General features: G+C 36.6%; 1 protein-coding gene across 3 annotated transcripts in view; it reads right to left on the reverse strand.

The window, feature by feature from the left end:
• The window catches only part of LOC311609169 (uncharacterized protein), a 627,587-nt gene that overhangs the window by 359,979 nt on the left and 242,189 nt on the right, over positions 1 to 25,419 (reverse strand). For 2 of the 3 annotated variants that reach the window (XR_014783299.1, XM_084802004.1), the window contains exon 4: positions 21,160 to 21,231. Coding sequence is in view for 1 of the 3 variants with exons in the window: in XM_084802004.1 (XP_084658130.1) it covers positions 21,160 to 21,231 (72 nt within the window). In the remaining 2 variants the exon portion in view is untranslated. Of the gene's footprint in view, positions 1 to 4,764; positions 8,802 to 21,159; positions 21,232 to 25,419 lie in introns of those variants that run through there. The other variant, XR_014783303.1, reaches the window with a different exon arrangement.

The raw sequence follows: 25,419 nt of genomic DNA on the forward strand, positions 1-25,419 counted from the left end.
GTTTCTAAGACATGACTTAATCAAGCCTCTGCTGATCATTTACTTTGTTAGTTTCTGGGTCCTCTTTTTTTGTTTGTTTGTTTGTCTTGTTTTTCGAGACAGGGTTTCTCTGTGTAGCCTTGACTGTCCTGGACTTACTTTGTAGACCAGGCTGGCCTCGAACTCATAGTGATCCACCTACCTCTGCCTCCCGAGTGCTGGGATTAAAGGCGTGCGCCACCACGCTGGCTCTACTTTGTTAGTTTCTAATAAGCATTCCTGATTGTGTGTGAGCTGAAGTCTTCAAAGTGGACAGATTCATAGAAGCCCCTAAATATAGCTAAAGGAGACATAAAAAACACAGTCCTTTCTTTCTTTCTTTCTTTCTTCCTTCCTTCCTTTCTTTCTTTGAGGCAATTTAGTGAATTTCAAAATAAGAGTATGCAAAAAATGAAAGTAGAACTTAATTCCGGTCTAAATATATTCTACATCAACGCTGTTTTTGATTGTCTTACAGATTACTATACATCTTTCTCAACAAAATTGGATTCCATCAAATACACAGATTATAAACTTTCTCCAGATATTTATGATCAGCTAATCCAACTCCTCACTTTACAAATTAGGAGATAATACACTAGCATTTAGATAAAGGATACTTCAATATTCCATTAAAGTGGAGCACATGCCTTTGATCCTAGCACCCGGGAGGCAGAGGTAGGTGGATCTCGGTGAGTTTTTTGAGACCAGCCAGGTTTACAGAGTGAGTTCCAGGACTGTTGGGCTATACAGAGAAACACTGTCTCTGAAAACCAAAAAGAAAAAATATTTTAATTGGGATAAAATGTCTATAACATGAAGAATGAAAGAGAAAAACAAAATTAGGAAAAAGAATATTGGTTCGGGAGGGAGGAAAAGAGAATGGCTCTACCAGACACGTTCTCTGATCGGCATCGGGGTTCTTGCTGGAGAAGTTGGTAATATCCATTTCCAGACAATCATTAACACTCTCAAAGTACAGGCATCGTACACAGGTGTATCTCATCTTAAACAAACATCCACTTCCTGTATTTATAATATGATAATTGTCCATTTGTTTATATTGAATATGAACTCTTATTTACTAGGCATGTGTAAATTGAAGGGAAACAATAATGGCTATTTGATTTTTAAAATTTGCTTTAAAATAAATATTATCTCTAAAAATAGAGAAAATATAAATGCTTTGGAGAAAACATCTAAACAAAAATTTTAGTTTAGAGACTTGGTATAAGGACTATGTGTATTGTTTGAAAGCTCTCGGATCAGATTTCTGGGGACCAAGTCTTAATTTTGTCACTTCCTTTAATCTTGGATATTTCCCCCTTTTAGGACTGGAGTGTTGGCTCTGTGCTAAGAGTGCATACTACTCTTGGTGAGGACTTGAGTTACAACTGCTTGTAACTCCAGCTCCAGGGCGATCTTATGCTTTTGGTCCCCTCAGGCAGCTACATGCACATACTGGCACACAGACGAATAAACACATACATGTAAAAAAAAAAATACATCTCTCAAAGATTTTCCTCTCTGTTTCCCAGTCCATTCCAAAATAGTTCATGTGAAGATAGTTGATACAATTTTTCATATAAATCTCTTAGAGCAGATCCTGGTACATAGAAATCAATAAACATTAGCTGTCAGTACTAATATAGATAAGTCTGTTAACTATTTCAGAAGGAAAACTTTTCTATTTAAAAAAAACTTTTGAGATTATTTTGTCTTCCAATTTACTCTCAAATTACTTTATACTAATATTCTGTCTAGTATAAATAATAAAATGGTGTGAGGAGAAGGTCTTGTTCGGCTTGTTTATAACTAGAGTCTGAGAGTATCATCATTTCAAACTGCACATGTTAGCATACAACTCTAATTCCAGGCCCAGGAGTGGGCCAGGCAGTCAACACGGTGAGTCTGTGGGCAGCATGGGTTACATGTAGCAAGAGACTGCCATCATCTCAGAAGAAGAGAAGAAGGAGGAAGAGGAAGAAGCAGAGATAGAGGAAAACAAAAACAAAGTAGGAAAAAAGAAACAATAACCAGGAATAAGCTAAAATGCTAGTGATTTCTGCGTTAAAGCAACTGGGGAATAACTTAAAAGGGAAGAAAATTGACATGTGTTTAAAAGGCAAGAAAACTGTCATGTGTTCATATCCAGACTGGGATACAGCATGGATACTATCTCAAACAAACAAAGCAAAGAAGAAAACAAAGGAGGATGAGACACTGGGCATATGTGTAACTTCTTATTTGGAGAACATGAGAGAATACATACCAGGTAAAATGAAGGTTCTGACTCTGTAGGATGCCCCTGCCCAGGATCTCAGCCACTGACCTACTGCTATGCAAGCATTTGTCTATATGTGCTTTTGCGCTATTATCCAGAGATCTACCTGGGAACAAAAAGCATCTCGTTAATTGTTATTCTATAAGCTGGTCAGTAGAATGCACTGAATGAATATCTGAACTAGTTAAATAATAACAGTGGCTACATGGAGAATGCTAGTCAGCAATGCTCAAAAGAACAGGAACTGATTCTCCCAGGCACGCCTATTGGGTTGCAAATAGTGTTCAGGTTAAACTGACTGACAGCGAATGGTAGTATTGGCAGTGGATTTCTCATCTACAGGCTTGTAAGTACTCTAAGGTACTTTTTTAAAATTTAAAACACACAAAAGTTATTTTTAAACAACTTTCTGTTTTAATGCACAAATATTTATCTTGTATTGTATCTTTTAAAGTACGGGAACAATGTCCAATATGGAACACATATAACCAAATAAACCACTGAAAACTCTGAAAGCAAATTCAGTCCAAAGAGTCCTTGATAATATGTGGTGGGAGATCATCAGAGAAGAAGCATTTACTCATAGCTGGGGGAATGAAGGTAATTTTAGTAGAAAGTAATATATGAGCAAGGTCTTGATGCAAATACTTTATGTCTGTAAAAACAACATTATAGCCTTAATGTGATAATTGGCTGATATGCAGAGATAAGTGGAAAAAACTGTGAATAGGTGACATAAACATCAAAGGCATGCCCTTTCCTGAGATATGGAAAAGCCTACTATTAGTTGATGCATATGGCCCAGTAATAACACTAAGTCCAATAAATAAGATAATGATGCCCCTTACAGATTCATTCATTTGTGAATATCTATTCATGAATTAATTCTTTCAACCCCATATGAAACCTCTTTAATACCAGATTCTGAATTGTGCTGAGTACACTGATACCAAGGTGATCAAGACAGAAAAGATTCTGCCCGAGAAATGAATTACACGATCAAATTAGTAATCCCACAGTAATAAAATTATGTTTACAAAAGTACTAGATGTTATGAGGACAAATAATTGTAATGTACTTATTCCTAAAATTATTACAAAAGTAAGCAGAACTATACTTAGACAAATATAGAGTGCTGGTGGTATTTGTTGACCTTAAATTTCTTGAGATTCAATCTTGTTTATCTCAGAGTAGTGTGGTACATATGGCTTTTCCTCTTCCTATTTGCTACTAAATCCTGATCTTTGAACTACATATTTAATTTTGGATGCATCAATAACAAATAAATTTTTGTTAATTTCTTTTAAAGTAAACAGCACTACATCTTTTCCTGTCCCAGTATCTCTTTTTCTATTAAAATATTTTTACTATAAATGATAGTAAGCTAGAGAAGATGATGTACTAGACAGTTTTTTAAAAAGTGTTTTCCTTTGTGAGATTAAATCTATAGGTCTGAGAAGAGTAACATCTTGTTTGGACTAGTAAATTGAACAAACACAGATAGGAGTTGTACAGGAAGCAATTATAGGCAACACCAATTCTTGTGATTTTAATTAGCCAAGGCTAGAGCTGGCCCTCCAGTTGTGATACATTTGAAAATCCAAGTTATAACCTACAGCCTTTAACAATCATTCTCCTGGAAACTGTAAACCACATGGTGGATGTTCTTGGAAAACTAGACTTCTAGATTTATTACAACAGAAAACAGGTTTTCCTTTATTCTAACTCTTAGGAAGAAATAAAATGTTGTGGGTCCTTTTCCAACCATTAAAAAATGAGTTGCCATAAGACGAACAGCTCAGTGTGCTAAGGGATGCAGTGTTTAGGGCCTTTGCCGCACTGAGTTCCATGTAGTTGAGCGTGAGTTTTGTAACTTGAGATGAAGATATCAATAATCTGGGAAAATGTACTTTGTGTACATAACACTGAAGTAATGAAGAGAAACAAAACTTCACTATCGCATGAAATACAATAAAAGTAAGAGCTTAATCTTTTTAAAAATGTAATCAGCTCAAGTAGCTTTATATATGTAAGACTGTCCTCTGCACAGAAGGATGGGAGACCCACACAGAGTTACACTCTCTTATGGCCAATGCAGGACAGGTCATGCTGGGGCCTCTCTTGTGAGGGTTCTGTTTCTACATTTTCACATCTATATTAGGAGTCATAAATATAATTTAGAAGTATAAAATGTCTTTCCATTACCTTATAAAGGAGAAAAGAGGAGGTAAACAAACAATATTACAAAAATTAGAATAAAAATAAATGCCAATATTCTCTTATAGCTAAAGTATAATGGCTTCAACCTACTTATAAAAATTAGGAGAATCTTAGCATCTTTCAGACAACCTATCAGTTAGACACACTGACACTCAGTATAACAATAGGCAACAAATATTGCAACAATAATAAATAAGTAATAATAAGTAAGACACTGTTAAAAATCATTTCAAATAGCACATCGTCATTATAGGTTTAGAAGCTGAGGAGAAGAGAAGCTAACCCCTGGCAAGGCAAACAGGACAGCAGTAGGTGGAATGCACGCACACTTCTGAACTCAGGTACTCAATGGGATCTAATACCTCTAAAACATCATTTAGCTTCCCCAAGCTTTAGATTCTTTATCTATCAGGGATTGTCAAAATTTTTCTATAAAAAAGACACAATAAATATTCTACACTTTGTGTACCAAAAGCAAAATCAGAAATGTTATAGTCTACAAGCATGTGACTAAGAAGAATGAAAACAAATAACGAGATTTGTTTTATCAATACAATCTGAAGTACAATAATAAATACATTTTAAGGGCAACTTTAAGGGCAACGTAGGGTTACTGGTAAGGAACCTGGTAGTCTTCCAGAGAGGATAATACTTTGATAAGTCAAAACTAATGACAGACAGTCCCTGTCATCAAGTAGACTGCAAACACTCACTGTGAAATGATTCTTAGTCCACAGGATTAACCAATGAGATTAATAGTTTCTAGCCTCATGATCCAGAAATGAAAGCCAGAGTGCTGGGTGGCTTCTAAGGCCTCACACCACCTCAGGGACTCGGCAGGGCTCTTACTTTATGAGCACAGTTACCCCCACTTGTCGCTGTTTGGGTAGATAGGGAGTTAAGACCCCACAAACCCATACATTCTAATAACTGCAGCAGCAAATATTTATACTGCATAGATTATTTTCTTAGAAGGTCTTTGATTTTATTGCAGTTCCACAGGCCCCTAAACTATCATCAAAGAGGAAAATCTTTCTACAGAAAAGGTACTGCATGGTATGTCCAAGGCAGATAGGGAATGAGAAAGGCAGAGAAAGAAAGAGTTAACAGCAGAGATTCTCCTCAGACAATTTTTTAAATTTAATTTTATAGTCTATCCTAATATTTCGTAACTCAAACTAATAGCCATATAAAATGGAGGTAAATATATAAATATATAGCCATATAAAACAGAGCATTCTTTTAATATTGCTTTATTATTGCTGTTGTTCTTATTATTACTGAAACCTCTGTGTGTAGATTATGAGAATTTGTAAAGTAGCTTGCAGATCCACTCAGTCTTCTCCAGTGGGGAAAGACGAGGCTTACAGCACATGGAGACGTTCTTCTCTACATATGAATAAGCAAAGTTTTCTTACTCTCACTTAGAACAAAAATGTTAAATGTTTCCTTATCTTTATACTTCATCAGTTATAAAACTCGGGCTCTTGCATTCTTTTACAATTCCATGATAGTTGGCATAAAATATTCCCTAATTAGGTAAAGTACAATTGAACATTCCCACAAGTCAGAGCAGTGGACAATCCACTAACAAGTTTGATGATGTCACAGAGATTATGGGTGGAATAAGGTGCCTATTCAGGACAGAGTTAAAGAGCTGAGAAACAGCATCATTAGATTATTGGATAGTTTTGAATAAGACTTGTCCTAGACAAATTGTTATGTCCTAAAAAGCTGCCGTTTTCTAAGTTATATTTTACATTGTCTCAAGATGTTATACTTCAGTTTTCAAGTTAAGAGTAAATCAGAAAATCAATTCATACTAATATGTATAGTTATTTCAAGGCAACCTTTCAAATGTTATGATCTCTTATGGCACTGAATTTTTAATTTCAAATTCATAGTCCTAGTGCTCATAATCACTAGGAAAATTTGATCAAAGCCACAATGAAGTATCACTTTATACATCAAGAATGGAGATCCTTAAATTGACAGATGAACTCTGGCCAGCTTGTGGAAAGGGGAACTTTTACATACCTTTAGTAAGAATGAAAATTGACACAGCCATCATGGAAGAAAATAGGGAGGTTTATTGAAAAATTAAAAGTAGAACTCATGGTATTCAGAAATCCCACTACTAAGCATATATCCAACACTTGGAATATGCATATACCCAATGATGCAAGCACATAGCATTATGCCACAGGGATATGTGCAATATTTAATCTATCTAAGATAAGAAAATAATTAGTATCCATAAAGCAATAAATATAAAAATGTATCATGTATCTTACAACACATATATAAAAGGCAAGGGGATATTATCCAGATTTATGAAAGCAGGAATTCCTGCCATTTGAGATATCATGAATAAGCTAGGGGCCACTGATGCCAGGAACAGAAGAACAAATACTAATGACATAATGTAAATGTGGACCCTAAAAATGTCAATTGTGAAGGCAAAAAGCAGAATATGCTTGCTAGAATTTGGAACCCGCCCAAAGGTACAAATGTCCTCTTACAAGATGAATAAAACATGGGGATCTATTTTACATACTGGTAACCATTATTAATACAGGATGGTGTGTTTGAAATTTGCTAAGACATAGTCTTCTTTGCTCTTAATACACAACACAACAAAGTAACTCTACGGTGAGGCAGCCTTGTCAATTTGACTGATTTCTGTACAATTAAAAATGTATTCATGTATGGAAAACATTACAATGTATATCTTTAAATGGTGTGCATTTTGTCAATTAAATTTCAATGGGCAAATAGTAAGAAGGCTTTCAAAATATTAAGGTAAAAAACGACATCCCCCAACTTAAACAGCCTTCCTGATTCTGCAATCTTCTTGTCCCCTAGGTAAGCACTGTAACAGTCTCCCATGTGCTTTTTCAATGCTTGTGGACTGCTGCTGTACTTCATTTCATAAGTGGAGGAAGAGAACATTGCCTGCAACTTCCTATATTAATGTATATATTGGGAAAACCTTTCTAAGTAGTTTAAGTACATAGTTTTGATGCATTTCATTTTATAATGGCTGGACAGGGTATAATGAAACATGTATAAATCCAATTGTTGTATTCATAAGCTTGGACTGAGACAGCATGTTATGGTAGAATTTTGTGATAAAAAAATCTGGGAATCAACAGCATATAATAAGGTTATTCAGTTTATCAGGACATTTAGGAAACACAATGAAACAAAAGAGTGAGTGCTAACCAGAGACTGATAAACTGCTATGTTAGGAGGCTGTGGAAGTCAAGGTTGGAACTAGCACATGAGATAGGGTAGATCACATAAGCTACTTCCTGGAGGTCATAAGATAGAATTAGAACTTTATGTCAGTGTATAGTGTCCTACAGCAAGGAAAAATACTGAGCAAATTCCTTATGTCATATGGTACTGCAAAGTTAAATATTTGTTAAAATAATACTTTTACCATCATTGGTAGCTTAGAGGGAAATCCTAGAAAGATGTCAGGTAAGGTTAAAATTTTCTACTAGGAAAGTGTTGTTAGAAAGATGTAGACATCTATAGAAACTAGGCAAAGCTTTTGACCCTGAAATAAAATAAGAGCTGTAGAGTCAGGAAGCGTTGCCACATGCATCTTCTGATGCCTGCCAGCAGCCTCTCCTCCTGAGGAAAAACTGCTCAATTCTATAAATTTGTCTCTATTTTTCCAAAATTATATAAAAAGAGACTCATAACCACTCAACACTGCATACACCAATATTAACTGATTTAACATTAGCTAACACATGTTAGATATTATTTTCCTCAGCATTAAAATTTCAGAAACTATCATCCTGTAGACTGCATTCTTGCTATAGTAGGTCTTTTCCACATAACTGGATGAAACACTGTAAGTGCTCAATAAACATATATTAAATCAACACATTATCTCTTAAATCAGATATTTAGCATTCACACACACACACAAAATGTATATTATACCACATCATTTAAACATAGAGAGGCAATCTATTAGGCAGTCAAGAAAAAAATTTAAAAAGATGAAAAACCGAATCAATGACATTTCATAGAAAAAGCATTACTTATGAGAAGAGGGTCTGTATATGGGGGACTAGTGATATCAGAAGTACACTAATACAGGAGTAAATTACCTCTGAAGATAGAGTTAGGTAAGATGATGGCCTCAAATATTGTATTATCGAGTTAATTTTGTATCCAGCCAATTTGCTGAAGGTGTTTATCGGCTGTAGGAGTTCTCTGGTGGAATTTTGAGGGTCACTTATGTACCCTGTCATATCATCTGCAAATAGGGAAATAGGGATAATTTGACTTCCTCTTTTCCCATTTGGATACCCTTGATCTCCTTTTGTTGTCTTATTGCTCTGGCTAGAACTTCGAGTACCATATTGAAGAGATATGGAGAGAGTGGGCAGCCTTGCCTTGTTCCCGATTTTAGAGGAATTTCCTTGAGTATCTCACCATTTACTTTGATTTTGGCTACAGGCTTGCTGTATATAGCCTTTATTATGTTGAGGAAAGTGCCTTGTATCCCCGATCTCTCTAAAACTTTAAACATGAATGGGTGTAGAATGACAAGCTTGCAGAGGAAGAAATTAGGAAAGCCACACCCTTCACATTAGCCACAAGCAATATAAAATATTTAGGAGTTACTCTAACGAAGCAAGTGAAGAACTTGTTTGAAAAAAAATTCAAAACTCTGAAGAAAGAGATTAAAGACGATATGAGCAGATGGAATGATCTTCCGTGCTCATGGATCGGGAGAATTAACATAGTAAAAATGGCCATCCTACTAAAAGCAATCTACAGATTCAATGCAATCCCTATCAAAATACCTACACAATTTTTTAAAGACATTGAAAGTTCAATTCTGAACTTCATATGGAAAAACAAAAAACCCAGAATAGCTAAAACAATCTTGTACAATAAAAGGTACTCCGGAGGAGTCTCCATACCTGATCTCAAACTGTACTATAAAGCAATAGTAACTAAAACAGCATGGTACTGGCACAGCAACAGGCTGATTGATCAGTGGAATCGAATAGAAGACCCAGATATGAATCCACACACATATGGTCACTTGATTTTCGACAAAGAAGCCAAATCCATTCGATGGAAAAAGGATAACGTCTTCAACAAATGGTGCTGATCTAACTGGATGTCTATGTGTAAAAAAATGCAACTGGACCCATATTTGTCACCTTGTACAAAACTCAAATCCAAGTGGATTAAAGACCTCAACATAAAACCAGAGACACTAAGTCATTTAGAAGAAAAAGTGGGGAAGAGCATGGGACATATTGGCACAGGAGACAACTTCCTGAACAGAACACCAATGGCCCAGGCATTAATGTCAACAATTAATAAATGGGACCTCATGAGGCTGAGAAGCTTCTGTAAGACAGAAGGCACTGTCAACAAAACAAAGCGACAGCCTACAGAATGGGAAAAGATCTTCACCAACCCTACATCTGACAAAGGTCTAATATCCAAAATATATAAAGAATTCAAGAAATTGAATGCCACCAAACCAAACAACCCAATTGAGAAATGGGGCTTGGAACTAAACAGAGAATTCTCAACAGAGGAATATGAAATGGCTGAGAAACACTTAAAGAAATGCTCAACCTCCTTAATCATCAGGGAAATGCAAATCAAAACAACTCTGAGATTCCATCTTACACCCATCAGAATGGCTAAGATCAAAAATTCATGCGAAACCAAATGCTGGCGAGGATGTGGGGAGAGAGGAACACTCCTTCATTGCTGGTGGGAATGCAAACTAGTACAGCCACTTTGGAAATCTATCTGGTGCTATCTCAGAAAAATGGGAATAGGGCTTCCTCAAGACCCAGCTATTCCACTCCTTGAATATACCCAGAAGATGCTCCAGCACACAACAAGAAAATCTGCTCAACCATGTTCATAGCAGCCTTATTCATAATAGCCAGAACATGGAAACAGCCTAAGTGTCCATCAATAGAAGAATGGATGAAGAAACTGTGGTACAGATACACTATGGAATACTATTCAGCTATTAAAAACAAGGAATTCCCGAAATTTGTGGATAAATGGATTGAGCTAGAAATGATCATAATGAGTGAGTTAACCCAGAAGCAGAAAGACTCAAATGGTGTATACTCACTTATATCTGCATATTAGTCCAAGGGGCATGTCCCATGAAAGCCTTCAAGTACCAGGAAACTGGGACAGTGGGGAGGACATCCTATTGGGACTCTAGATGAGAGAAGCATGGGAGAATAGCAAAGTAGAAGGATCCAGAGGGTCCTAGAAACCTACAAGTAGAACATTATGATAGGCAGATTTGGGCCCAGGGGTCCCGCTCAAACTATGGCACCAGCCAAGGACAATACAGGCTGTAAACTTTAAACCCCTACCCAGATCTAGCCAATGGTCAGAACATTCTCCACAATAGAGTGGAGAGTTGGATATGACTTTCTCACGTACTCTGGTGCCTCATATTTGACCATTTTCCCTGGTGGCACTCAGAGGAAGGACAGCAGGTTACCAAGAAGAGACTTGATACCCTATGAGCATATACAGGGGGAGGAAATCCTCCTCAGGAACAGTCATAGGGGAGGGGAATAAGGAGAAAATGGGAGGGAGGGAAGAATGGGAGGAGACAAGGGATGGGATAACCATTGAGATGTAACAAGAACAAATTAGTAAAATTATATATATATCTTGGAAAAAATTGTATTATCTTCTATAGGTTAAAGAAAATCATTCAGTTGTATATATTACAATGGTTAAAAAATGGTACAAGGAGCTACGGGATGCACAACAGCTGGGACTCATACACTGCTGGTGAAAAGAAAAATGGCGCAGCCACTTAGTAAAATAATTGTGTGGTATTGACTCATACACACATAAATATAACATCCAACCCTTGGGTACTTACCCTTGAGAAAAAAGTAAAATAAACTAGCTTTTGCACAAAAATATGTGTGAAAGTTTATAGCAGTTCTATTCATAATTATTCCAAATGGAAAGCTGCAACTGACTTTCTTGAATGCTTGGCTAAATATTCCAAGGTCTTCCCTAACAGTGAAATGCTACTCAGCAACCAAAAGGACAGGCACTGCTGACGCACTGTCAACATGCTGAGTAAGCACCCCTTTCTTAAGAGGCTCCATGCTAGATTCACTTACATATCAATTTTCATAATGACAAGTCTACAGTGGTAAGAAGAGACCTGTAGCTATCTGGGGTCAGTGGTGGGAGCAAGAATGGCAATGAGTTGGGAGTTCTTTGGGGTAAAAGAACTGTTTTGTACCCTGATAGTCGTCGTGGTTATTGTGCAAATATACACGTGCTGAATTTCAGAGAGCATTATATTAAATAATTACTAAATGATTGCTGACGTGAATAAAAATACTAAACATCTTCTTTAAACAAAAGGATCAACTGATAGTGTATTGAATTTCTGAAGAAATACAAGCTGCAACAAGATCATGGCTTTCTCCAGCAACAAGATAAACTGGGATGATGTGAAACAGCTGGAGAGGAAACCTCCATTAATTTATCATCAGTTGACCAAAGTGAATATTGTGAAAAGAAGTCTTTGCTTCTTTAAACTGTAGTCTCTTGAAGTTTATTACGGTCATTACTGCTTGTGACTCAAGGGTAATACCAGGGTTTGTATTTTCTAAATACATCAGATCTCAACAGTGAAGTAAAGACTTTTTCAAACTAACAAATTATTATATCCCACAACTCTCCTGATGTTTGTCCAGAGTAAGCAGCTCAGTGGTGCTTCTGAACTATGGAATCACACTCCACTTTCACTGCAATGCCTCGGACATTTCAAATTCATTCCCCACAGGGTAAAAAAAAAAACTAAACTAAAAACAAAAAAAGTAAGGTTACATAAAACTTAATACCTTAACTGTTTTTAGTTGTATGGTACAGTGTCATTAAGTATATTCATACTGTCATGCAACCATCACAAACATCCATTTCAATTTTTTTAACTGTCCTGAACTGAATCTCTGTAACCACACATGAAAACATCCCTTTCCCACACCAGTTCTCAGGAATCTCTACTCTGTCTCCTTTCTAGTAAATGTGAGCATGTTGTTTGTGATGTAGATGCAATCACCCAGGATTTGCCCTTGCCTGGCTGTCTCACATGCTGTGCACTGACTTAGCATGCTGCTGTTGTGTTTCACTCATGTTATATAACATGTGGGAGACTTTCATTTATGTTTAAGAATACATGATGCCATAGTTAGTATGTACGACTCTCTGCCTGCTTATCTGTTTGGCCACAGGTAGGCCGTTGCATTGCTTGGTTATCAACTGTATTAGCCAAACTTAAGGCACATTTTAGAAAGACTTTTCTTTTATAATGGCTTAAAGATGACTTCCTATGTTTGGTCAGTCCCGTTTTGGATCTAATGAGTTACTTCTATATTTATTAAATTACATATTCTAGCTGGTCATTAGCTAAGTGTGTTGGTGTATATGTCACATGAATATGTATGTAATGATACATAGAAATGTACTGTTTTCAGCGATAAAACCATATTAGTCAGCGCACTGAGAGATCATTTTCTTATATGCAGATGCATACTAAATTTGAATTAACTATTTTTATAAAGAGTTTGTTTCCCACAAAGGTCTATCTCAGCTAAACGCTACCACACTTGACCAAGTCAGACCGAATATCTGACCAGTGTTTCCTTATATGGCAGCCTAAAAATCGAAGGGATGTCAAACGACTAAGTGTGGAACAGAGCACTTACTCCTGAGGCATCTACATGATCTATTTCTACTTGTACCTGTGACTTTTAGGGACCATCTGCATTCTACAGGTCCCTGAACAGTTCACACGTGTCATTTGACTTCTTCCAATCACATGGTGTGTAAGATAATGGAAAGTGCCCTCTCTAGACAAGAAAAACACTCTTAAGACAACACTGTTGGGCAAGACTGAGTCAAGTCACCAGATAGTCTGCTCCCACGCTGCTTCGATCACAATGGCTCCCTTCCAAGCGGTAACTGTGTAATGATGATGCACACAGGATCACACTGTCATTGCTCCAAATAGTCCTCCAGTATCAGTTGTTACTCAACACAAGAACTTTCATGTTATGACAAATATTTACCCAGTTCCTCTAAGGTTGTGTATAAGACTTCATTGACACATCTTTCTAGGTTAGTGGAGTCTATTTTAACTTACTAAGCCACCATCCAGGGGTTTTTTTTCCGTTTATGTTTTTTTGTTTTTGTTTTTGTTTTGGCCCCTGGACTTTCTAAAGGCCATTCTTAGCAGCCCTGATTTATAAGAATTAAGACAAACAGAAATCCACAATTCTGATAGCAACAAGCATGTATACAAGTATTGATTACTGAACAAATAATTAAATCCTACCATATTTAAATTATTTAGGGAAAGAACAGTTTATAAAAAGCATAGACACAATTAAGCAGAAGTTTATATTGGTAAATTAGTACATTTGCCACAAAGTAAAAGACCTTGTTAAAAACCTAGATGTTGTAATACTAGGTAACAGATAGCAGCCAATTTATTTCCTTGAATGCCCTTGGAGAAACTGTGAGATCGAGTTTATAGCTCTACGATTCCTTATGAGCAAAAGGCCAGCTTCATTGGGCCTTCTGGTCTCATTGTCCCCAGGAGAACCAAGATCCGGCATGGCCTCCTTAGTCTCTCCCGGCTGACTCAGAGTGGTGCATTCAGATTGCCTTGTGGGACACTGGGGGCACAACTAAGATCAGTGTGGGACAACATGAACTGAAACGTAGAGCTCTACTTCTTATGACAATACATGTGCCAAATTTCTTGGAAAATTGCAGTTTCAAAGGGTTAGAAGGTTCCTTCCTAATTGCTTCTCTTCAGTCTTAAACAGGAGAGATAACCTGCCTTCATTTCACCAAAGCTTTATTTTTCCATTTTAATTTCCTTGGAGAACAAAACTGAACCAGAATTAAGTATTTACTGAATTATAAAGTTCAGTAAATATTCTATTGCCTCCAGAGGAAATCCAGGATATAAGGTGTTCTTGTTGCTGCTGTTTTTCTTGAAATCGATACACTCTCTGATGTAGGGATACTGGTAACATCATGAAAGAGAGGCTGAGACCAATAACAAAGATTCCTTCCTCAAAGCAGGATGGTGATTTTCAACCAAGGCACCAAGGGAGGACAGAAAGAATCTGTAGGGACTTTCATGGGACCAGAAAGAGAGGTCAAACTCAAGAAACACAGAGACAAGCAGCTCTCGAACACTGGGCACCATATCTGATCTCCACACCCATTTCTGCTCAGGTATTACAGCCCAGTGACAATGGTTTTAGGATAGTTGCTCAAACCAAGAAATGAAAATGGGATCCTCAGAAACAAGAGTGTTTACAAACACTGCTGGGAGGTGATTCATGGAAGGAAATGCTGGATCATGGCTGCAGTCAGACATGGTGTCGTGTGTGTATTGGGGCAGGGGAGGCATGTGCACATGTACATGTCCCTCCAAAAGTCCTACTTTCAAAAGTGTTTATACCTCCTTCCCTCCTCCCTCTACCTTCTCACTTTCTCTTTTTTTCTGGTAGGGCCTCACTTTGTATCCCAGCCTGGTGTCAAATTTGCTGACATATTGCCTCTAATTCCAGAATGCTGAGATTCACTTCTCATGAAATCCTCAGCAGTCATTATAAAACAAAGATTATGTTTCAGTGTTTATTGTTTTACATTTTTATAATGTCTAACCTTACGTCTACTATAAAATGTATACTTATATGTATGAAATCTCTGATCATGTTATGAAGCTCATTTTGAGAAAGAAAACCTAATAAGCCAAAATTTAATTTTAGAGCATTTGAATTATCCCTTTTATTGGTTTAATTACCACATTAATTTCACTTTTCATTAATTTTTCAAAATTATGTTTACATGGGATCCAGGTTAGTGGTACCATCTTTTGTGATATGATTAGGGTGATGATCACATACACATAATCAGTTAAGAAAATGCAGGGATGTATCAGCCAGTCTTCCCAGCTCCCCATTTCTCATATGATAGAAGCATAAAACCATTATGTTTATTGGCTGGAAAGATAGCTCAGTGGTTAAGAGCATTGGCTGCTCTTCCAGAGGACCCGGGTTCAATTCCCAGCACCCACATGGCAGCTCACAACTGTCTCTAATTCTACTTCCAGGAGATCTGACACCCTTACACAGAAATACATGCAGTTAAAACACCAAAGTACATAAAATACAAATAAATAAATTGTTTAAAAATAACATAATCTAGCTTTAAAGGTAATCTCTCAACACTTCTACTTGGGAAGAATAAGAAAGAATGTATTACAACTTTTCTTTTTAAGGTATGTTGTCATACTAGTATGTAGGCCATAGGAAATTAAATTGCATTCAGAAGAATAGTCGTGGAGGTGGATGGGATAATGCGTAAGTCAGGCAGGGTGGTACCTTCTAGTAGTCCTAGCATTTGGAACACAGAGATAGGAGATTCGGGAGGTCAAGGCCAGTCTTTTCTACACAGTGAGTTGGAGGACATCCTGTGACTACATGAGATCCTATCTCACAAGCAGACAGACAGACAAACAAACAAATAAGTGGGTCTGTGTGTGAATGATTGCTCAAACTCTTACTATAATACATGGGTTTCAGAAGCGTATTTATCTCAACATGATACTGTGATGTGACAGAATCCAACATGACAGTTTTATGTATAAAGAACATACTTTGTAAAAGCAATTTTTTACCTTCTTAATATTTTTCAGTTTTTAAAGACATTTAGACCATTTAAAAAATACTGAGTTGTGTGACCACATGAGCAGAGGGGATACCAAGTTGTAAGACAAAAACATTAAGTAAGAGAGGCCCATAGTGTTTGGATTTGTTAGGCCTGGGTGTGATACAAACTCATGCACTGGCTTTGTGTTCTTGTACTTTATTTTCTGGGGCTCAGTTTATTCATTAGAACATGAAAATGGTTTCCTCTTTGCTGAGTAGCTGCAGAATATGGGTAGCAGCAATGACAGACAACTCTTAAAGGCATCTGGTACATTAAATAAACAGATTGACAGTCATCGATATTGTTCTTATTTGTATTAACTGAGGCTCTTGCATAAACATGTCTCCTGTACAAACAGTCCATTTTACCTAAGACTGTGAAAGTGTTATGGTGGGTACTTTGATCATCTATTAGGTTGGTTGTATATGTAATGTGGCTGAGAGCTAGGGGTCACAGGTCCAGCTTTCCCACTTGGGCTATTAAGTATTTATTTAGATGGCTGTATATCCAATTATTTAACTGTGTATCTTGGATATGAATCCTTGATTTGGATTTTGCTCATCTCCAAAATAAGACTAGGAAAAAAACCCCTAAGTTTCTTTGTTGCTATTGTATTTTCCAATGGTAATGTCTCATGACTGAGTAACAGCAGATAATTTTGATTTCTTTACAACCTACTTTTCTACAGTTTAATATTAATGTCCCCTCTATTTTTAAGTGAAAAGGCTAATTTACATTTTGAAAACAAACTACTATCTCTATTATGGTTTAGTGACTTTATAGGATACTAATGCAACATGTTTTATGACTGTTTGATTTGTTCTTCAATGTAGAAATTTAGAATTTTTTTGTAGAAACTAACAATTTTCAAATTTTTATTGCTTCTAGACCTCTGGTAGTTGTATAAAATAAAATATACCACAATTAAAGATAAGGTTAAGATTTAACAGTGAAAAATTATAGTCTAGGAGTAAAACATATTGTTGGTATATATTCTTTACTTATACAAAGAACCCTTAACATAGTTTATAAATGGATTAAACAGAACAGGGCTTTAATAATTATTAACTACAAAGGAAATGGGCTTGACCTTATCTCAGAAGTTTGTCAGCATTCTCTGTGCTTACACATATGGGAAACATATCCTAAATTAGGCCTACATTTTAGAGGTCTAAGCTCTCCTCAAACTCAGAAAAAAAATGCTTTAGTGAGAATTACAATTAGATTTACCTCACCCACTATCCTCTTGTATACACAGTTCTTTTCATGGAGACAATTTGTAATTTTGTAATTATCTGTGTACTGAATTAATATCTGAGTCCTTAAGAGTTTATAAATTCAGCTGAGACTTCAGAGTTCATTTCTACATTCTTAACATCTAACATAGTTGAAGAATGAATTAATGATTCCATGTTTAGGAGATTTACCAAACAGATTTATAACCCCATAGTTTTGTGGTAAAGGTACTAATGGACATGTTTTGTAAATGGTATTCAGTATGAAGAAGAGAAAGAAGTTTTTGAAGAGCACTTTTTGAGGACTGTATCTGGAGTTCTACTCTGACATCCTCATGCCATGGTCTCTCCTTCTCTGTATGCTAAAGCTTCCTTGGATATTTGTGAAAGTGGAACTGTTTCATCTTGTTGGGACACAAAGACTTAGGTCATTAACTTTCAAACACAGTGATTTGAACTTCTTCAAGGTCAGAAGGAGAAGGTGTACGTGTGTGATACACAGAACTGACAAACTAGTCTAGGTCTAGGATCTGACTCTGGGCAAAATAACAGAAAGTTCTGACACTTCCCTCTTTGGATTGTGAAATTCCAGGATTAAATGGGAAATAAATGACTATGGTTACTAATTCATTTTAAGTTGAATTTACTTCAGTCTTTTGAAACTGTTCTTTATAGAAAAGACCCCTGACAAGAGTGATATTCTAATACCATGCATACTGCTGGCAAGTCTAAATTTGATGTTCAAACTCCTGGCATCATACTCAAAACTATAAGATGAATAGCTATGAAAATTTCTGGTGGACAACCTTAGTCAATAACCATGATGACTGTTAAGTGAGTGAATAAGTGTGTCTATGAAGGCCACAGGGAACAGCCAAGGGTACAGTATCAAAATGTGTAGGGATAATGAAAAAGTTCTGATAATATTTTCAGATTACTGCTTTACTCACTAATATTGCACTATGTGGTAAATAGGCTCAAATCTTATGAAAATGAGATCTGTCCCTTAGAAAGTACTGCTCGCACTGCTGCTAGAGGGAAGCTGGAAGTCTCAACATCCAGGTGGTGATCTTCTGTCAGGCTGACATGTTTAAGGATGATCTGCCTTAGGAGTCAATGTGGTTTTCACAGCCTGAATGGACTACCTGTGCCTCAACTTACTGATTTCAAAATGAGGTGATTTGGCTTCAATTTTTTATACATTCTTTGCTGCTGTTACTTTTATGATAGTCTTTTGCACATACATAAATTATATTTCAGTTTTTCAATCTAAAATTCTTTAGTAATTTTATAGGACTCTTTAATGGTCTTAAATGTTATTCAGTGTGGATAGCAGAACTGAGTAAATTTTATCATTTCAGTTTTGTCCCAGAGTTGAAATTTTATGAGAATCTTAATATACATCACTGGAAGTTGATATTAAAAAAATATTAAAAATTTTTCAGAAAGATTTTTAAAGAGTGCAGAGAGATGGAAAAACATTAGGTCAAGTTAACTGAGTTCTAAAGAAAATTATAGTGTTATAGTGTTGATGCCAGACTCAATGAAAAGAGTATCTGCATATAGCAACTTCACAAAACCTGTCCTCCTAAGCCAGCATTCATGGAACCACTTGCTTCCCTTCCTTCCAACATAGTCTACTTATACTCAATGGGTGAGACGGCCATGGTAGCTACCACCCATGCAGTTAGACTTTCCTTTGGAGTCAATTCTAGAGATTGAGAAGCAGTGCAGAACTTAAATAGAAAACTCCTGAAGGCTATGGCACACACAGAATGGATATTTATGAATGGATACCCTTCTATTGAGTCAGGAAAAGAAGTGTAAGTTAGCAAGCTAATGAAAGAACAAGAGGCTGATTCCCAGGGCTGGAAAGATGGCTCAGTGGTTAAGAGCACTGCCTGCTCTTCAAAAGGACCCGGGTTCAACTCCCAGCACCCACATGGCGACTCACAACTGTCTATAACTCCAAGATCTGACACCCTCACACCAATGCACATAAATTAAAATTGAATAAAAAATATTTTTTAAAAAAGAGGCTCATTCCCTGCCTGATATGAAGAGAAGCATAGCCTATGGTAAATTATTTTCTTTCATTGGTGACTGCAGACAGGACAATAGCACTTTCCTAAGTGCCAAAACCTCTACTCAATGCTTGTTTATGTAATCTCATATTTCCAAGTTATTGAAGCTTTTGTAATTGTACTGCAAACAATAGCTTGTGTGCCTGTACGTGTGTGTGTGTGTGTGTGTGTGTGTGTGTGTGTGTGTACACCATTACAGTGGTAAGTATTAGGGATTAAAAATTGAACGAGTCTCTATTTTTATTACTTACTTTTAGAAACCTTACTGTCTGTAGGCTTATGCTGTTGTAATTATGGCAAAATTAGCAACCGTAACTTATTTATTGGGGCTGTGTTTTCAACAAACCCAAGTTGCCAAAGTTCCCCCAGCTTCATTTTGATAAAAAATAAATCAAAACAAACAAAAAAGGACTTAACATAACTCAGACAAAAGACACAGACATGTAAACCTCTAGGCCTGTCTAGAGTCACTACTGAGAGATTGGACAGAAGCAAAGTGAAAACGGAAGAAACGTTGTGAGCCTGTGTGGCCACCTGCACTATAGAAATCAGGGTGCAGTACAGACACCCCACATTCAGCACTGCAACAGAGGACTTGGTGGTTTATGACTGACAGAAAACATCATACTGTCAAATTTGTGAGGCATCGGAAACCTGGATTTTATTACTAAAATGTGCATTTTGATCTAAAATATGAAAAGGATCTTTCCTTATAACATTTCCCAACTCTGAGTGCAGCATTAAAATGATTTTCTTTCTCTCCTCCACTGCCTATAAGCTTCTGTTTCTTACCCTGGGCATCTGAATCTTTTATTTGCTCCAGTTCTATTCACTGCCTGTTATTCAGACATTGAAATTCCAAATGTTAATTGTTCTTCCAAGTACATTGACAAAACAGCAGCTAAATAAGGGTAGAGCAGACTGTGGTAGACTCTGACATGCATTTATGGAACAATGGGGCTCTGAGAGACAGCCGTGTAGCTCACGGGAAGACATAAGATGTGCTATTTTGACTGCTTCATAGCAGAATGAGGAACACACGCACACAAGGGATTTATGCATTTTTACTTAGGTTTGCCCAAAATCTTCAAGGCTATAGAATCTTGTGACGTCATTATGAACTTTCCATTTCCATTGACACAAAGGCTAAAAATTTCTAGTGACATCACCAAAGAAAATGAAATCTACTTCGATTCAAAAGAATTCTTTTACCTCGTAAGATTCTGGTATAAAAATGCACAAATCTTTCCACACCGGGTGTATGTCACTGCGCTGATGCACAGTGGGTGACACCCTCCCTAATGAAACTCAAACCTGCCAAAAGAAAGGTTTCATAATTTCAAGGGAATAAAAGACACCCTGAAATACTGAGCTCAATAAGTTTCTTAAAGGAAATCATTTAAGGATATATTTCTTCAGGGACATTCAGATTTCCCCTCCTGTCTCGTTACTATGATAGCAGTGGTTTTTTTCCCTTTGTGGGTTGGTCACAGAAACATAGAAGAAGGCACAGGAAGCTTCCACTTACAGGAACAGTGCAGCTCAATCTTTTGTTTTTAAGGTGCAGTGATTTCAGTCTCAAAATGTAACTTCGGGCAGTCTGAAAAGAAACAGGTTAAAATCTCTTTCAGTTATAATTGGTATTTCAGATTTAATTAAAAATTAAACTTTCATAATGTTTCCCCATCCAAAGCAATGCATTCCCAGTCAAGCGGAGCTCTTTTATCCCTGTTAAGGGGGAAAAAGAAAGAAAGAAAGAAAGGGAAAAAAAACCCTTTCCCAGAGTAATTTCTTAATGAAAATAAAAGAATCTAAAGATGAAACACAGGTAATTCTGAAAGAACAAAGTCTCCCTCCATGTTAAGGGCTTCATAGTGCTTTGGCTAGCGACTTCCTATAGTGAATTTAGTTATATTTAAGTAATATAAAGAAAAAACCCTAAAGAAAAATTTCACTAACCAAAAAGTATGGAAAATATTAAGATCATAAGACAACATAGAAAATTCCATGCATCTGCACATACATGTTGAAGGAAAATCATGACTCAAGAAACTGGGAAAATCCTAATCTGTGGTTTCAAACGATTGGCCTGTGGAGGCCAGACTGGAAATGAGAGGTAAACAAACAGTAATTCAAAACGCAAACTGGCTACTGCATTATATTATGGGCTGCCTGTGCCCCACTTCACATCAAATTATACTTCCTGTAACATAGTATCACTAGTGCAACACAAGAAGATCATAAGGATTTGATTGAGACATCTTGGTCTAACTGTATGGTTAAAAATAAAACAGAAACAATTCTTTAATATTCAAATTAAGAGCCCAGGCATTCAGCTCTCCAATTGTACCCCACAACTTTGAGATTTAAACAGCCTACTGTTTCTTTTTCAATCTTTTCTTCAAAGACCATCCTCTACAGATTCTAGTAATAAGAGAGTCACACACACACTACATTAAGGCATTCCTATTTTTAGGCTCAAATAACTAGCACATTAGTGTTTAGAAAATGATATTTTTAATTCTAAAATGGAGCTATTGTAATTATCTCCCTTATTTTACTTTACAACAGTATTTTTATTATATATTTGTTGCCCTGATTGTGGTAGGTTTATGTCTGACCCTCACATAATGCAATGTAATATTTAATATTTCCACATATGAGATCATAATCATAAATCACCTCTGAAATTGCACCTATTATTAGAAAATGCATCTGGTTCTCACTTGCAAACCCTGTTTTCCTTTGAAATATATGGAAGAATAATTTGAGCAATGTGTCTATTTGATGTACATACATTTTAAATGCAAACTTGCTCATAATTCATACTAAATCCACCCATGAATGAGATTAGATTTTATAAAAAAATTACTGACTTACTAAACTTTCCCTCTGCTTCTCAAATGCCTGAATTAGACTAAAAATGCACCAGTGTAAAGACAGAAATTATGGAGGCGTCACCAGGGACAACTGAATGAGAGGAGGGGAGAGCACATATATCCTTATAAGGCAACCAAACAGTCATGAAAGACACTGACAAAAATAACTGTGCTCAAAAATTATATGGAATAACAATAACCCCTGATAAATGATTCAGAAACATAAAAAGTATCCCTTTCTAGATGAATCGGAATCACAACTGGCATTGTTCTCATCAACAAAATGCGGTCAGTGAAACCGACTCCCTGTCTGGCTTCAACAGGGAAAAGGTGAGAGAAATGAGATTGAGCACACACATAAAAACTATTTAGCTGACAACTAGCAGTTCCTCAAACCAGCAGATGTGGAGTACAGGAAACTATTCAAACTCATACAGTTCCTTGTGAATAGTCAGCATTAAGTCATGCACGCCGTCCCTCGCTGTTCCCTTTGCCTAGCTTTCTTCTCCATTTTTGCCTGCTTCTCCCTCTGTCTGTCTCCCTCTCTCTCCCTCTCTCTGCTGAGGGTAATGAAGCTCAAAAATAACATCTTGTATCCTGTTGAGGGAAACTTGGTCACAACTATCCTTCCAGATGACAAACTCATTCTTAAATGTCTGTTTCTCCACCCAAAGAAAACAGAGGAATTGAGAAAATAGACTCGGCCTTACTTACACTCCCAACACCACCACTTTTAATTCCTGTGCTGCATTCATCAAAAGGAGGACTGAGGTTTATTTACATTATGCCTAACCTCAAATAGGACCACAAATAAGCCTAATAACAGGACCGCTCTGTGGCACTCAGGCAAACGGCTGGGCAAAACAGATGGATCTTGCTTTGCGCCAGGACTCAAAAAATACAGTCGCCAACTCACTGTTGGCGACTACGTATCTTGGCCCAAAGATGGACCTGGAAGAGGGACCAGTTGTCTTTGATATGAATACTGCTCCTCTTCATTGCCACATGAACAAACCATTAACTCTGTCACTGAGCAGTAGGGTGCAATATTAGGTAGAAATTGCTCGAAGGCAGGTCATTAAGGAGTGAAAAACTCTGAGGGCATACTGAGACTGAGGTGCAGAAAATAGGGCAGGGCCTTATTACAGCCCTACTCTTTGCTTTTTAAGTTCCATCTTTCGGGATCACAACTGTACAGGAATCCACCTTTAAAACAGATCTACAAAGCATGTGTCCTCAATAAGAATAAATTTCTTCTGACGTAAAAGTTTTTACAATCTTTTAAAAAATCATATTAGGCAGTAGTAAAATTAACATCAGTGGTAGATATTCTAGTAGGAATGAAACTATGAGGATTTACAGATTATATTCAATATCCAATGACACAGTGAGGTCAGTGTGAATTATGAAGCTGGAGAAGGATTCTCCGTGCGCACATCATTCAGCAGAACAGCTCTGTCCTTTGCACTAGATGCTTTATGTATTCTCAGAAACAGCAAATGAGGTATTTTACAGTGACCCATTCTACAAGTCAAAAGGCCACAAATAAAGCCTTAGTTAAACAACAAAAACCAGAGAGCAGTGAAACGCCACAGATCCTAGCATTGAGTAGATGAAAGGTGGCCTCTGGCCATTCTAGCTCACTCAGACATCCTCACATAGATAGAAACTGAGATATCAGCTTCTGACTGGGCCAGAGCTCTAAGGAAAGAACAAGAAGCACTACAGTTTAGGAGGTCAAGCACTGCTCCAAATGTTCTGCCCTGATTTTATCTTGCTCAGGTTATTTTTGCATGTTCAGTAAATCTTTTTTGGCTTATTAATTTTGACACTGCAATTATTTGACTCTTATATGACTGTGATCAGCATAGAATGCTAATTGTGAATTTTCAGTTGAATTTCCCTTCTGAAAAAAATTATGGAAAATTTCAAATATATGGAAGAGTAAAATGCACAGTGAGTTAGTTCCATGCATTGCCAACACAGCCATTGTCTACCTATTCTCTTTACCAGTTTTTCTTCCACCAAATCAAGAGACAATGCCAGATAATGTATCACTTACCCATAAAGACTTTAGTATGCATTACTAAAAGATAACTTTTTATAAACACAACTGACATTTTTTCAAACCCAGAATAAAATGACTTTTTAATGTTAGTAAATGGTCTGTTAATGTCAAATATTAGATGTTACCAAATCTTCCATTAGCATCTTTTGCCTTTTCCCAGAATTCAATTTAAAATGTCACACTGCATGGCTGTGCCATGTGCACTTAGTTTTTTTTGTCTGTGTCAATTTTTGTTTTCCATTATTTTTGCAGTTTTAAACAAGATCAAATACTTCATGTTCTGTTACAGAACTAATACTAATACTTTCTTATAAATAGACTAGAATTATGACCTTCAGAGATGCATAAAAAAGATTTATTATAATACTGGCCAGGACATTCGGTCAACCTGACATGTCATTGAAGATATTAAATTTGAATAATGATTAAGAATGATTATCAGCAATAATTTAGTTCTAATGAAAATTTTTATTTTAGCATTATATAAAAGCATAACTTATAGGACATATGTCTGAGTCCTGTGTCCTATTGTTATAATAGAAAACGCTCACAAAATCAACTTAAGAGAGAAAGGGTTTATTTAGCCTACAATTCCAGGTAACAGTCCGTTTTCACAGGGAAGTCGGAGGAGGAAGGTGAAATAGCTAGCTGTAGCACATCCACAGACACAAACACTGAATCACTACATGCATGCATGCCATCACAGTTTTTAAAGTTCATTTGTCAGCTGATGCACATTAAGGTAGTGTCCATCTTTTGGCTGTTATGAATAGGAGTGCCATGGACAGTCATGGTGTGCAAGGCTCTGTGTGGATATGTTTTCATTTCTCTTTGTGACACA

Source organism: Acomys minous (genome assembly GCF_964271855.1).
Source record: "Acomys minous genome assembly, chromosome: 11".
In the NCBI taxonomy this organism is placed as follows: domain Eukaryota; kingdom Metazoa; phylum Chordata; class Mammalia; order Rodentia; family Muridae; genus Acomys; species Acomys minous.